The 13399-nt window shown below is 39.0% G+C and overlaps 1 protein-coding gene across 7 annotated transcripts in view; it reads left to right on the forward strand.

Moving 5' to 3' along the window:
• Positions 1 to 13399, forward strand: part of COG7 (component of oligomeric golgi complex 7) — a 100753-nt gene that overhangs the window by 9282 nt on the left and 78072 nt on the right. For all 7 annotated transcript variants that reach the window (XM_070043657.1, XM_060285083.2, XM_030871477.3 and 4 more), the window contains 2 exons: positions 10800 to 10882; positions 11656 to 11778. In XM_070043657.1, coding sequence (XP_069899758.1) covers positions 10800 to 10882; positions 11656 to 11778 — 206 coding nt within the window. The remainder of the gene's footprint in view (positions 1 to 10799; positions 10883 to 11655; positions 11779 to 13399) is intronic.

Genomic DNA, 13399 nt, shown 5'->3' on the forward strand with positions numbered 1-13399 from the left:
TTGCAGACATCGGTATACTTCACTCCTAAACACTTTAGCATTCATATCAATAACTAGAGTTCAGTGTTGGTTTATGATTCTTTTTTTGAGGTAAAGTTTACATTTAGAAAAATGTACAAATCTTAAGTGTACCATTTGATGAGTTTAGACGCTGATCAAGTCCATTATGATGCTGTGTTATTTTCCAGTGATTTTTTTCAACCAATAAGTTTATCTAACTCCCTTTCCATTTCATCCACAAAACTATTGGTTAAACAAGAAGCAGCAGCAGTAAAGCTGTTTTCTTACCTTCACAGCTATTTACATTGGCAGAATATAGTCTGTATCCACTGCCCTGCTTCCTGCACTCTTGTTCATATATCACGCAAGCCCCTCTACTCTGGGGTTAATGTTCTCCTGAACCTGTTTTGTTGAAGGTCTCCAACAGCTGTATCATCACCAAACCCCAAGGCCTAATATCACTTTATTACTTTTCTGTTTTTTTTTTTTTTTAATTTTTATTTTATTTATTTATTTTGGGCTGTTTTGGGTCTTCGTTGCTGCACATGGGCTTTCTCTAGTGCTGGTGAGCGGGACCCGCTCTTCGTTGTGGTGCACGGGCTTCTCATTGCAGTGGCTTCTCTTGTTGCGGAGCACGGGCTCTAGGTGCACGAGCTTCAGTAGTTGTGGCATGCGGACTTCAGTAGTTGTGGCTCGTGGTCTCATAGAGCGCAGGCTCAGTAGTTGTGGCGCACGGGCTTAGTTGCTCTGCAGCATGTGGGATCTTCCCAGACCAGGGATCGAACCTGTGTCCCCTGCATTGGCAGGTGGATTCTTCTCCACTGCACCACCAGGGAAGCCCTGCTTTTCTGTTTCTCATTGTCAACAACAGTTAACAATGTTTTTTACTCCCCCCTGTCCTGAGAATGCTTTCTTCCCTTGGCTTCTGAGAGGGAGCATCAGTTTTGTTTATATAATGGTACATTTCCAGTGGTGAAATTAAATCATAAGAAGTTCTGATATCTTTGTTTTTCTAGTTTGTTTAAAATTTATTTTTTTATTGAGGTAACATCGGTTTATAACATTATGTAAGCTTCACGTGTACAGCATTATATTTCTACTTCTGTATACGCTACAGCATGCTCACCACCAAAAATTTAGTTTCCGTCCATCACCATACAGTTGATCCCTTTACCAATTTCGCCCTCCTGGTGCCCCATCCCCTCTGGTAACCACTGCTCTCTTCTCTGTATCTAAGTGTTTGTTTTTATTTGGTTTGGTTTTTTCATTTATTTTGTTTGTTTTTTATATTCCACATTTGAGTGAAATCATACGTTATTTGTCTTTGTCCATCTGACTTATTTCACTAAGCATAATGCTCTCAAGATCTATGCTTGTTGCAAATGGTAAGATTTTATCTTTTTAATTTATGGCTGAGTAGTATTCCACTATATATATCGCATCTCCTTTATCCAGTCACTTGTTGATGGGCACTTAAGTTGGTTACATATCTTGGCTATTGTAAATAATGCAGCAGTGAGAAGTGCTTATATCTTAAGAGTTCTGATTGGTGTTTTATTTTGTCTTAGGATGGGTGAGCCTAGGCTTTAATAATTAAGAAAAGTCTATAGCTAGATAATTATATATGAATATGCAGACATGTGCACATGTAAATTCTTATCATACGTAAAAACGTTATAAAATTTCAGTATGCTGAGTTTGACCATGTAATTTATTATTAAACTAGGACACTTTTGAGAGGAAAAGGGAGTGCTTTCAATAATGCAGCTGGGGCAACAGGTATAAACCAAGACTGTCCTGGGCCAGCTGGGACATATAGTCACCCCTGTACCCATACAGTATAGAACCCTTTTAGAATGACCCTCTGGATAGTTGAGTTTTCAGTGTGGGTGAGAGCAGCTTAACCTCCTCATTCTGAGCAGTAACACTATCTTCCCTCCAACGATGGTTTCTTTCCACTCCAGTTCTCTCAATAGTCAAGGCCTGCAAAGGTTTGGCCTCCCTTGCCCTGGTGGTGAAGTCACACCAAAGTGGGGCCCTCTTGGAACTCAGCCCTGGAGAGTTGTGTATGTCTGTTCCCAGGAGCGAGTCATCTCTTTTATAATCCCTGTGCTGTTCAGTAACTCCAAAGACAGAAACAAGTCTCGGTCAGTACTTGATACTATCCCGTTAGGTAATTTTAAAAAGGTAAATATTGTCAAATTTTATTAAATGGCCTTTTAGCATCTTTCAAGATCGAATGTGTTGTTTTTATTTCCTTTGACCTACCAATATGGCAAATCATATTAATAGCATTCCTAATTTTACATCATTTTTACAATTCAAGAACAAGCCCTACTTGTTCACCGTGTGTGTGTGTGTGTGTGTGTGTGTGTGTGTGTGTGTGTGTGTGTGTATACTACTAGATATTTGCTGATATTTTATTTATTTATTTTTTGGCCATGCTGCGAGGCTTTGTGGGATCTTAGTTCCCTGACCAGGGATCGCACCTGGGCCCAAAGAAGTGAAAGCACAGTCCATAACCACTGGACCACCAGGGAATTCCCCTGGAATTTTACTTAAAATTTTTAAATTGAGGTCCTGTAAGTGAATATCTCTGTTAGGTTTTAGTATCATGATTGTGTTGGCTTCACAAAAACAACTGGGACCGTTTCATTCTTTCTTCCTATTAGGATTTAAATAGCATTTTTATCAAATATTGCCATGGCCCCATTGAAGGCTTTATGTCTGCAGTTCAGCTTGGGTATAAGTATGAGGACCACTGCCTTCTTTTTTGTTTGTATTTGCTTTACAGTGTCTTTGCCTATTTTGTCTTAACTCTCAAACTTCCTGAGATGTTTTATTTTAGACTTGTCTGTTGGAGATGGCACATAGTTGAATTGTATTTTTTGATTTAATCCTGGTATTTCTTTTTTAATCAGTGACTTTATCCCATTTAGGTTTTTCTTTTTAACAGAAATTTCCAGTCTTACATGTTTCTATTTTTATATTTTCTTCTTTATGTTTCTTTTGATCTCTGTATTTTGCTGTTTTCTTTGTGTTTTTTTCTCATGGATAACTTGAAAGATACATAACTTGTTTTTAGTTTTACTAGTGATTTATGACTTCAAATAATAAACTAATTTTTTTTCTCAGTTTATCAACATTGTGAATGAAACAATATATGATTCCCTCAGTTAGTGCATTTACACTCCCCTCCGTTTCTCCCACCCTTCACCCTCCCCCTGCCCTGTTCTAGAATATTGCATAGTCTAGAATTTTTCTTCATGGTATACCATCAAGTTAATAATTTTTTTATCATGTAGTTTTCTCTCTGAAATGTAAACATTATAAAATTTTTGTGTTTTATAATATTTTATTTTTATATAACTGTTTTATAACCAGAAATTGCCATGGTTGTCTATGCTTAATATCATGTTTTTAAGTGGATTCAGTCTCATTTCCAGATTTTCATCCCACATTTTCCCCATTTGTTAATTCTTTTTTCTTTTCTTTTTTTTTTGGCCACACCGCGTGGCCTGCGGGATCCTAGTTCCCTGACCAGGAGTGGAACCCAGGCCCTCGGCAGTGAAAGCGTGGAGTCCTAACCACTGGACCACCAGGGAATTCCCTGTTAATTCTTTATTTTGAGGCTTCTCTTCATTAGAAGGATTCTGTTTTTAAGTAGACTTTTTTTCCCCTCAGGAAGGGCATGGGGATCATATGTATATCCTTGGTATTTAAGTAAAGAATGTGTTTTTATTGCTTTTCCATGTAGAAAAGAATGACTGCTTTTGGAATTCTTGGTTCATACTATTTTTCCTTCAGAAATCTAGAGACGTTGCTTCTTGTCTTCTGCCAACTATATTCTGATGTTCAGTATGAGACTGGCCTGCCTAGTTTTTTCTTTGTACGTAGTATGTTCCTTGAATAGTTAAAATAGGGTGGGCAAACATTGTCTGTAAAGGGCCAGATAATAAAGTTTTGGGCTTTGTGGGGCATATGGTCTGTAGCACAAATACTTAATTCTGCAGTTGTGGCACGAAAACTCATATGTAAATGAATGAGCTTCACTGTGTTCCAATAACATTTTATTTACAAAAACAGTTGGTAACTTGGCTCATAGTTTGCTGACTTCTGGCTTATGAGATTCTTTTACCCTGTAGTTTAGTTACTTTACTAGGTTATTTTTAAGTTTTGAAAATTTTTAATGTTTTCTGGAACATAGTATCTTATTTGCTGATTCATATTTTTCTTCATTTCTAGAAAATTTCTTTCTTAAAAGCCTTTTTCTTCTCTTTCATTTATTTTCTTTTTCATTTTTGAGAACATCAACTATCTGTTCATTAGCTCTTCCTTTCCCCCCTCAACATATAATATGTTCACGCTGGTCTATTTTGGCTCTTTGCCAACAATCTCCTCTCCTCCATAGTCTGTTATTTTTCAAAAGTCTGTCTTCCATTTGATCAATAGCATTTTCTAAAGTATGTGTTCTGCTCTTTGTTCTTCTAATTAATTTTTAATTCATCATATCATTATTTATTTCCTCATTTTTTTTCTTAGCTCTGCCAGCCTCCCTTTATATCTCATTGTGATACCTTAGATCCTATTGAAGAAAGCGTATACCTTGTGTAATTTCCTTGAGAATGTGAAGCAGTTGTAGTGCAAAATTTTCTCCTCTTCCCTAAGGTAAAACTTTTGAAGTGCTCTCTCTTTTAAGAAAAGTTTTTTTTAAATTTCAGATTTGTTATTTATTATTTATTTTTAATTAGTTAATTAAATTTATTTTTTGGGCTGTGTCTGGTCTTTTTTTAAATTTTTTATTTATTTATTTATTTTATGTATCTATTTTGGCTGCGTTGAGTCTTTGTTGCTGTGCTTGGGCTTTCTCTAGTTGCGGTGAGTTCGTTGGGGTGTGCAGGCTTCTCATTGCAGTGGCTTCTCTTGTTGCGGAGCACGGGCTCTAGGCACGCAGGCTCAGTAGTTGTGGCGCACGGGCATAGTTGCTCCGCGGCTTGTGGGATCTTCCCGGACCAGGGCTTGAACCCCTGTCCCCTGCAATGGCAGGCAGATTCTTAACCACTGCGCCACAAGGGAAGCCCTGTGTCTGGTCTTAGTTGCAGCACACAGGGTCTTCATTGTGGCACGGGCTCTTCATTGTGGCATGTGGGCATCTCTCTAGTTGTGACGTGAGGGCTTCTGTCTAGTTGTGACGCACGGGCTTAGTTGCCCAGCAGCACTTGGGATCTTAGTTCCCCAACCAGGGATCGAACCTGCGTCCCCTGCAGTGGAAGGCAGATTCTTTACCACTGGACCACCAGGGAAGTCCCTAAATTTCAGATTTAAATCCAAGGTCATGAGGCTTTTCCCTTGTGTTTTTTTCCTAAGAGTTTTATAGTTTTAGCTCTTACATTTAGGTTGTTGAGCCATTATAAGTTAATTTTTGTATATGGTACAAGGTAAGGGTCCAACTTCTTTCTTTGGCATGTGGACATCCAGTTTTCTGAGCAACATTTTTTTTCCTGAGCACATTTGTTAAAAGGACTGTTCTTTCCCCATTGAATGGTCTTGACATCCTTGTTGAAAATTACTTGACCATAATTTTCAAATAATGTGAAGGTGTATGTGAAGGTTATTTCTGGGCCCTTTATTCTGTTCCATTAGGCTGTATATATGTCTGTCCTTATGCCAGTACCACATAGTTTTGATTATTGTTGCTTTGTAGTAACTTGAAATCATGGATTGTGAATCAACCAATGTTGTCCTTCTTTTTCAAGATTGTTTTGGCTATTTGGGGGTCCCTTGAAATTCCATATGAATTTTAGAATGGGTTTTTCTGTTTCTCCAGAGAACACAATTGAACACCATTTTGGAAGGGATTACATTGAATCTGTAGATGGCTTTGATAGTATTATCATCTTAACAATATTAAATCTTCTAATTCATGGACATAGCATGTCTTTTTATTTATTTGTGTCTTTTAAAATTTCTTTCAGCAGTGTTTTGTCACTTTCAGTGTAAAAGTCTTTTAGCTCCTTGATTATATTTATTTCTAACTATTTTATTCTTTTTGATGCTATTATAAATGGAATTGTTTTCTTAATGTTTTTTTCAGATTGTTCATTGTTACTGTATAGAAATGCAAGTGAGTTTTGGTGTGTTGATTTTGTATTCTGCTGCATTAACTTATTAGTTCTAACAGGTTTTTTTTGGTGGAATCTTTAGGGCTTTCTATAAATAAGATCATATCATCTGCAAACAAAGATATTTTTCCTTCTTCCTTTCCTGTTTGAATGCTTTTTACTTCTTTTTCTTGCATAATTATTCTGGCTAGAACTTCCAGTACTAAGTTGAATAGAAATTGCAAAAGTGGGCATCCTTGTCTCGTTCCTGATCTCAGAGGAAAAGTTTGAAATGGTCTTTCACCATTGAGTATTATGTTAGCTGGGGGCTTTTCATATATGGCCTTCATTTTGTTGAGGTTGTTTGCTTCTATTCCTAGTTTTTTGAGTGTTTTTGTCATGAAAAAGTATTGAATTTTAACAGATGCCTTTCTGCATCAGTTGAGATGATCACGTGCACGTGGATATTTTGCCTTTGTTCTGTTAATGTGGTGTATTTCATTCATTGATTTTCATATGTTGAACCTTCCTTGCATCCCAGAGCAAATCCCACTTGGTCATGGTGTATAATCCTTTTAATATGCTGTAGAATTCAATTTGCTAGCATTTTGTTGAGGATTTTTATATCAATATTCATCAGGAATATTAATCTGTAGGTTTCTTTTCTTGTAATGTCTTTGTCTGGCTTTGGTATTAAGGTAATGCTGCCCTCATAGAATGAATTAGAGAGTATTCACTGCTCTTCAGTTTTTTTGGGAGAGGTTGAGAAGTATTGGTATTAATTCTTTAAGTGTTTGGTAGAATTAATCAGTGAAGCCATCTGGTGTGCTTTTCTTTGTTGAGAGGTTTGTGATTACTGATGCAATTATTAGTTTTAGGTCTGTTCAGAGTTCCTATTTCTTCATCATTCAGTCTTGGTACATTGAGTATTTTTAGGAATTTGTTCATTTCATCTAATTTATCCAATTTGTTGGCATATAATTGTCCATAGTACTTTCTTATAATTCTTTTTATTTCAGTAAAATTAGTAGTGATATCCCTTCTTTCATTTCTGATTTTATTTATTTGAGTCCTCTTCCTTTTCCTTAGTGAATCTAAGTAAAGTTTTATCAATTTTGTTCATCTTTTCAACCCTTGATTTTGTTGATTTTTGTTTTGTTTCTGTATTCTCTATTTACTTATCTCTGCTCTGCTCTTTATTGTTTCTTCCCTTTTGCTAAATTTGGGTTTAGTTAGTTTGTTTTTTATTTTCTTAGTTCTGTAAGATGTAGAGTTTAGGTTGTTGATTTGAGCTCTTTCTTCTTTTTTAGTGTAAGTATGTACAGCTATAAATTAGCTCTTTGGGCTACTTTTGTGGCATCCCATAAGTTTTGGTATGTTAGGTTTTTGTTTTCATTTGTCATTTTCTAATTTCTCTTGTGGTATCTTCTTTGACCCATTGGTTGTTTAGGAGTATGTTGTTCAATTTCCACATATTGTGAATTTTCCAGTTTTCTTTCTTCTGTTGATTTTTAGTTTTCTACCAGTGTGATTGGAAAAGATACTATATGATTTATATGATTTTAATCTTTAAAAATTTATTAAGACTTGTTTTGTGGCCTGAGATACGATCTATCCTGGAGAATGTTTTCTGCCATTGTTGGGTAGAATGTTCTGTACTGTCTGTTAGGTCTAATTGCCCTGTAGCGTTTGTTGAAGTCTCTGCTTCCTTATATCTTCTCTCTGGTTGTTCTTGACGTGCTCTCTGCATGCACCTTCCGTATGCTCTATTCCTTTTCTTTTTTACCCTCTGTGGTACTTTGCATAGGTCACATGCTGGAATTTTTTTGTTTGTATTTGTTTCTATTTATTCATATTTGTATGTGGGTGCTTTTTTCAGGGTCTACTGTTTACTGAAAAATAGTTAGCATGGGACCTCCTTGGAAACCCCTCCTTTGTTGACCTGGACTTGGTTGAGAGATTTCCTCTTGCCCTTGATTTAAAGGCTACGTTCTGTGTTGTGCTTTTCAGTTGCCCAAAGAGAATGGGTTCAGGACTCATCTCCAGGCTTTTTGTTCCATATCTTCCCCATTTGTCAGTTCTTTATTTTGAGTCTTCTTCTCATTAGCAGGATTCTAGGACTGGAGCCAGGCCTTTGGAAAATCACCATCTGGCAGCTTTATTCCTCATGTTTTCTCATGAATTTGTGGCAGCTACAGACCATGGAACTCACCTGCGCGGTTTGGGTGTATGTCTAGTTATGTGAGGTTAGGGGAGTAGGAGTGGCGGCGGGCAGCTCCATGAATTTAAGTTTTTTCCTTTCCTTCTGTGTGAGTTGGCTACTTGGTGCTGGAATCAGGTTTCAAGAATGCTCTGTGGGTCAGGATCATGGGCTTTGGTTTGGGGGTTAGCTGTTTTTGACAGCTTTCATTCACAGATCCGAATCAGGCTTGATTCCAGATTCTACTCTCTGTAGGCAGGATGCCGATTCAGAACGGGGAAATGGCGCTTTTCAGCCCTGTGGCTGTCCCTGTCCCACTGCTGAGCTGGTATGGAAACAGGCCTTCCCCTGCCTGCCCAGTCCTCCCTTGGCTCCCAGTCTTTACCTTTCCATCATGCTGCTCCATGCGTGATACATCCAGAGTTCTCCCAGCATCCCCACTCATCTGCCAAAATGATTGAATATCTGATTGGTATTCTGTGAAGTTTGGCTTTTTTTTTTTTTTTTTTTGGCCATGCCCTGCAGCATGTGGGATCTTAGTTCCCCAACCAGGGATCGAACCCACGCCCCCTGCATTGGAAGCGTGAGTCTTAACCACTGGACTACCAGGGAAATCCCCTGCGAAGTTTGTAGTACAGACATTTTCCTGGCTTCAACACAGATGAATGATATTGTGTTTTTCTTTGGGTGGTTAATTTTGAATATTTTTTTAAAAGTTAATTTATTTTTGACTGCACTGGGTCTTCGTTGCTGCACATGGGCTTTCTCTAGTTTCAGCGAGCGGGGGCTACTCTTCATTGCAGTGCATGGGCTTCTCATTTCAATGGCTCCTCTTGTTGTGGAGCATGGGCTCTAGGCATGTGGGCTTCAGTAGTTGTGGCTCGTGGGCTCTAGAGCTCAGGCTCAGTAGTTGTGGCGCACAGGCTTAAATGTTCCGTGGCATGTGGGATCATCCTGGATCAGAGCTTGAACCCGTGTCCTCTACCTTGGCAGGTGGATTCTTAACCACTGCGCCACCAGGGAAGTCCCTGGGTGGTTAATTTTGGTGAATATCAGGAAGGGCTTTTTTCTGCCACGGAAGTAATATGCTCTTTAATCAGTCATCTTTCCTAGAAGGCCAAGGTGCTTCTTTACTAACAGTTTTTAAAGGAAAATCTGATAAATTAGTACATCCCCAACACATTACCCACAATCTTCACATATACATGCCTGATTCATTTTACACAACCAATGAATTCAGTTGATAAAGTGAAGCAACTTTTTGGAGCCTGATTTTACATATGGCAGGGATATTCATTTATTTAAATGACCTTATGAAAATGATAAGTATTTTAAAAGCAAGTAATCATTAAAAATTAATTTATTTTTGGCTGCACTGGGTCTTCATTGCTGTGTGCGGGCTTTCTCTAGTTGCGGTGAGCGGGGGCTACTCTTCATTGCGGTGCACAGGCTTCTTATTGCGGTGGCTTCTCTTGTTGCAGAGCATGGGCTCTAGGCGCACGGGCTTTAGTAGTTGTGGCTCACAGGCTCAGTAGTTGTGGCTCGTGGGCTCTAGAGCGCAGGCTCCGTAGTTGTGGCGCACAGGCTTAGTTGTTCCATGGCGTGTGGGATCTTCCCAGACCAGGGCTCGAACCCGTTTTCCCCTGTATTCACAGGCAGATTCTTAACCACTGAGCCAGCAGGGAAGTCCCAAGATTGATAGCCTTCAAAGACTTTACACACTGATGGAGGGTGAGGCTGGGAGAAGACAAGTACACAAATAATTTTATTACAAGATGGAATGTGAAAACTGCCTTAGGCCTCCCCAGGATGAAGGAAAGGATGAAACAAAATGGAGGAAGCTTTTATGAAAGAGCTAGTATATGTGCAGAACCTTGAAAGAGATGAATTAAAAATTAATTGTTTCTGATTATAAAATAATACATATATAGGTTATTAAAAATTTGAAAAATGGAGAAAAATTTAGAAAAGAAAATGATATACCAGTAAAATGATATACTCACCACCCAGAGATGACTGTTAGCATTTTCTTCCAGTTCTTTTCCCTTTGTGTACATATCTCTTTTAAGGAAAGTATATACATTGAGTATATGCAATTTTATATCTTTTTTGCTCGCAGTCAGCAATGTAGCATGAGCATTTTCTCATGGATCTAAGATTTTGATAGGTGAGGAAAAGTATTTAGGGCAGAAGGAATAATACATATTTGAATGGTATAGAAATGAGAAAACTCAGGGACTGTTTTGCAAATAATAATTAAACCCATTTTGTGGAATGAACATTGGCATGTGGTATCTGATTGAGTCACATGTTCTACCCTTAACTTCACTTGTTTTTCATATTTATGATCTCCACACATGAGTTAATTCATTGTCTTGGTGGGAACTTCTGAATACTAGCTCATGTATAATCCACATTTATCCTGCTGAATTCTTTCTCTTGGCTGCAATAGAAAACCTGGTAACAGTATGTACATGTTTTCCATTGTTTTTCTTTAGATCAGTCCAAAGTGTTTGTGAAGGTTTTTACTGAAATTGACCGGATGCCCCAACTTCTTGCATACTACTACAAGTGTCACAAGGTGAGAAGCTGTGAGTGATTACCATTGTGGAATGCTTGTAGAACTGGGCTACAGAATCAGTTTTGAATCCCAGTTTCCTACTCAAAGGTAAAAATATTTGCCTCCCTGCCCTCTGGTCTTTTTCTTTCAATTAGCCAGTAGGGGGTGCTCTTGGTCCAGCCTGTGGATTCATTTAATTGCAAGTTGGAAAAAAGTCATTAGTTTTCAGCCTCACTTGTATTTATAACTAGATTTCCTTTACAGATTGAAGAGTTTTAATTTTTCCTATTTTTGTCTTTTAAGGGCGATTAGGTTTATTATGCCTTCAGCAAGCCTTAAGAATTTTATGTTTTCTAGGTTTGTTGAAATTAGGTTACTGAAAACCTTGACAGCTTCCTGGGCTAACTTGTTAATTCCTTCAAGTCCAGTGCCCATCTGTCTTTTAAGCAGTGGTGTTAGGACACGAAGCTAAAACACATATTCACGCCCACCTCTGAGGTCTATTCAGAAGAATGGTAGCATGCTGAGTACATTGGCATGCTTTGGGGGCAAGAAAAAAGGAGAAAGGATCACTTGGAGGGCAACAGATTCAAGTTCTGGATGATGATCAGAGCAGGTGACTGTAAATTTTTTTTTCCTGCCTCTTTTGAAGTGAATCGTCATCCGTGGGTACCCGATTGCCTGGGAGAGTAGGCAGTGGCCAGTCGCTTGCCCTGGTAGGAGGGCCAGGGCAGTTGCAGCAGGCAGCATGTCTTGGCGGACCCAGTAAGGCCTCCTTTGTTCTGCCTCTGCAGGTCCAGCTTTTAGCAGCCTGGCAGGAGCTGTGCCAGACTGACCTACCCCTGGACCGGCAGCTCACTGGACTCTATGACGCCTTGCTCGGTGCTTTGCACACGCAAATCCAGTGGGCTATGCAGGTAACAGCTCTTTTGGGTTCTAGCGAGAACAAAGCCTGTGGTGCCGAGGGAGAGGGTGATGGCTTTGGGAGCGGGCTGCTCCACCTACCGCAGAGCACCCAGGCCACCCAGAGAGAGCACTGCTTGAAGAACCTCCCCATTTGCTGTCGTCACCAAAGGGGCAGGAAAATCTTTAGGTCTCTGTTCTAACTCTTCTTATCGCTCTTATCTATATCTTAAATAGAATCTAATGTGACAATGTTGCTTGTTGTTCAGCAGGGGAGCCCTGTGGAATTCCTGGAGGCCATTATCTTCTGATCTAAAAGCAGGAGGGCCTCAGTCAGGTGGTGCTTGAGTGAACAAGGCTGTTTTAATCTTAACTTTGGGTAAAATTTACCCGGCCTAAAGTTAGTTTCCCTTGTTCTCACAATAGGCCAAGAGTTAGAGGAACAGTATAATTTTAAAGGCACCCTCTGACTTAGGGGAGAGGTGAGACAGAGAACTTCATTTCATTTACTTTCATGAACTTTCCATCATTTACTTTCCTAAAGTCTCTAGGCATTTTCAGTCTTGAAGTATATGAAACATTGGTCCCTTGTCTTGATGCCAGGAGGTGCACTAGATCTTCTCTTTAGAAGGGGAAAAAGGCTGTGTTATGTCTGAGTAATGACTGACTGGGCCTGTTTATGGTGTGGCTTATATTTTTTTCAGAATTAGTTGTGAATCACCCTTCGCATATTGGTTAGTAATTTGCTGGAATGGACTCCACTGTAGTTGGAGAGAATTCCTCATATAGGGTCATGTCATTTAAGGTGGTTGAAGTGCTCTTCTCCATCCTCTTTTCTTTCTCCTTGAACCAACCTCATTCAGACAAAAAAACCCAAAGAAACAAAAACACCCCCAAACCAGCGAACAAAACAAAAAACAACCTCCTGTAGAAGTTTCCCGTTTTTTATGTAATCGTCAGTTTTCAGTGATGCTGTCCATCTGCACGCATTTCTGTGTCCTTGTCTCGTCTACTGCTTATATCTTGAGGATAAAAACAGTTCATGCCTATAAGTACAATTGCCCTTCAGCATCTTGGAAAAAGGATTTCGACTTCTCACACTTTTTTTTGGGCCTCACCCCAAGTTTTGTAAGACGTAAGTTTATGCTAATTTCCACTTTTGTCCCATGGCCCATTTTCTTTTCAGAATGTGAGCATGATAGGTGACGGTCATCTCCTGAAGCTCAGTAGAGTACAGAAGAAAACCAAAGGAGCCAGGGTGAATGTGTCTCTAAAGACTTTTTTCCCCGGTATTTTATTTTATTTTTTATATTTTGGCCATGCCACGTAGCATGTCGGATCTTAGTTCCCCAACCAGGGATTGAACCCCGGCCTCCTGCAGTGGAAGTACGGAGTCTTAACCACTGGACCGCCAGGGAATTCCCTTTCCCCAGTATTTTAATATGGAAAGTTTCCAACATATAAAAAATTTGAAAGAATTGTACAGTGAACACCACATACCCACCTCCTGTGTTCTACAATGAACATTTTGCTATATTTGCTTTATCACAAATCTGTCCATCTATCCATGTGTATCTGTTCATTGACCCATCTTATTTTTTGATTCATTTCAAAGTAAGTTGCAAACATCATTCA

This window comes from Globicephala melas, chromosome 15 (assembly GCF_963455315.2).
Source record: "Globicephala melas chromosome 15, mGloMel1.2, whole genome shotgun sequence".
NCBI classification, from domain to species: Eukaryota; Metazoa; Chordata; class Mammalia; order Artiodactyla; family Delphinidae; genus Globicephala; species Globicephala melas.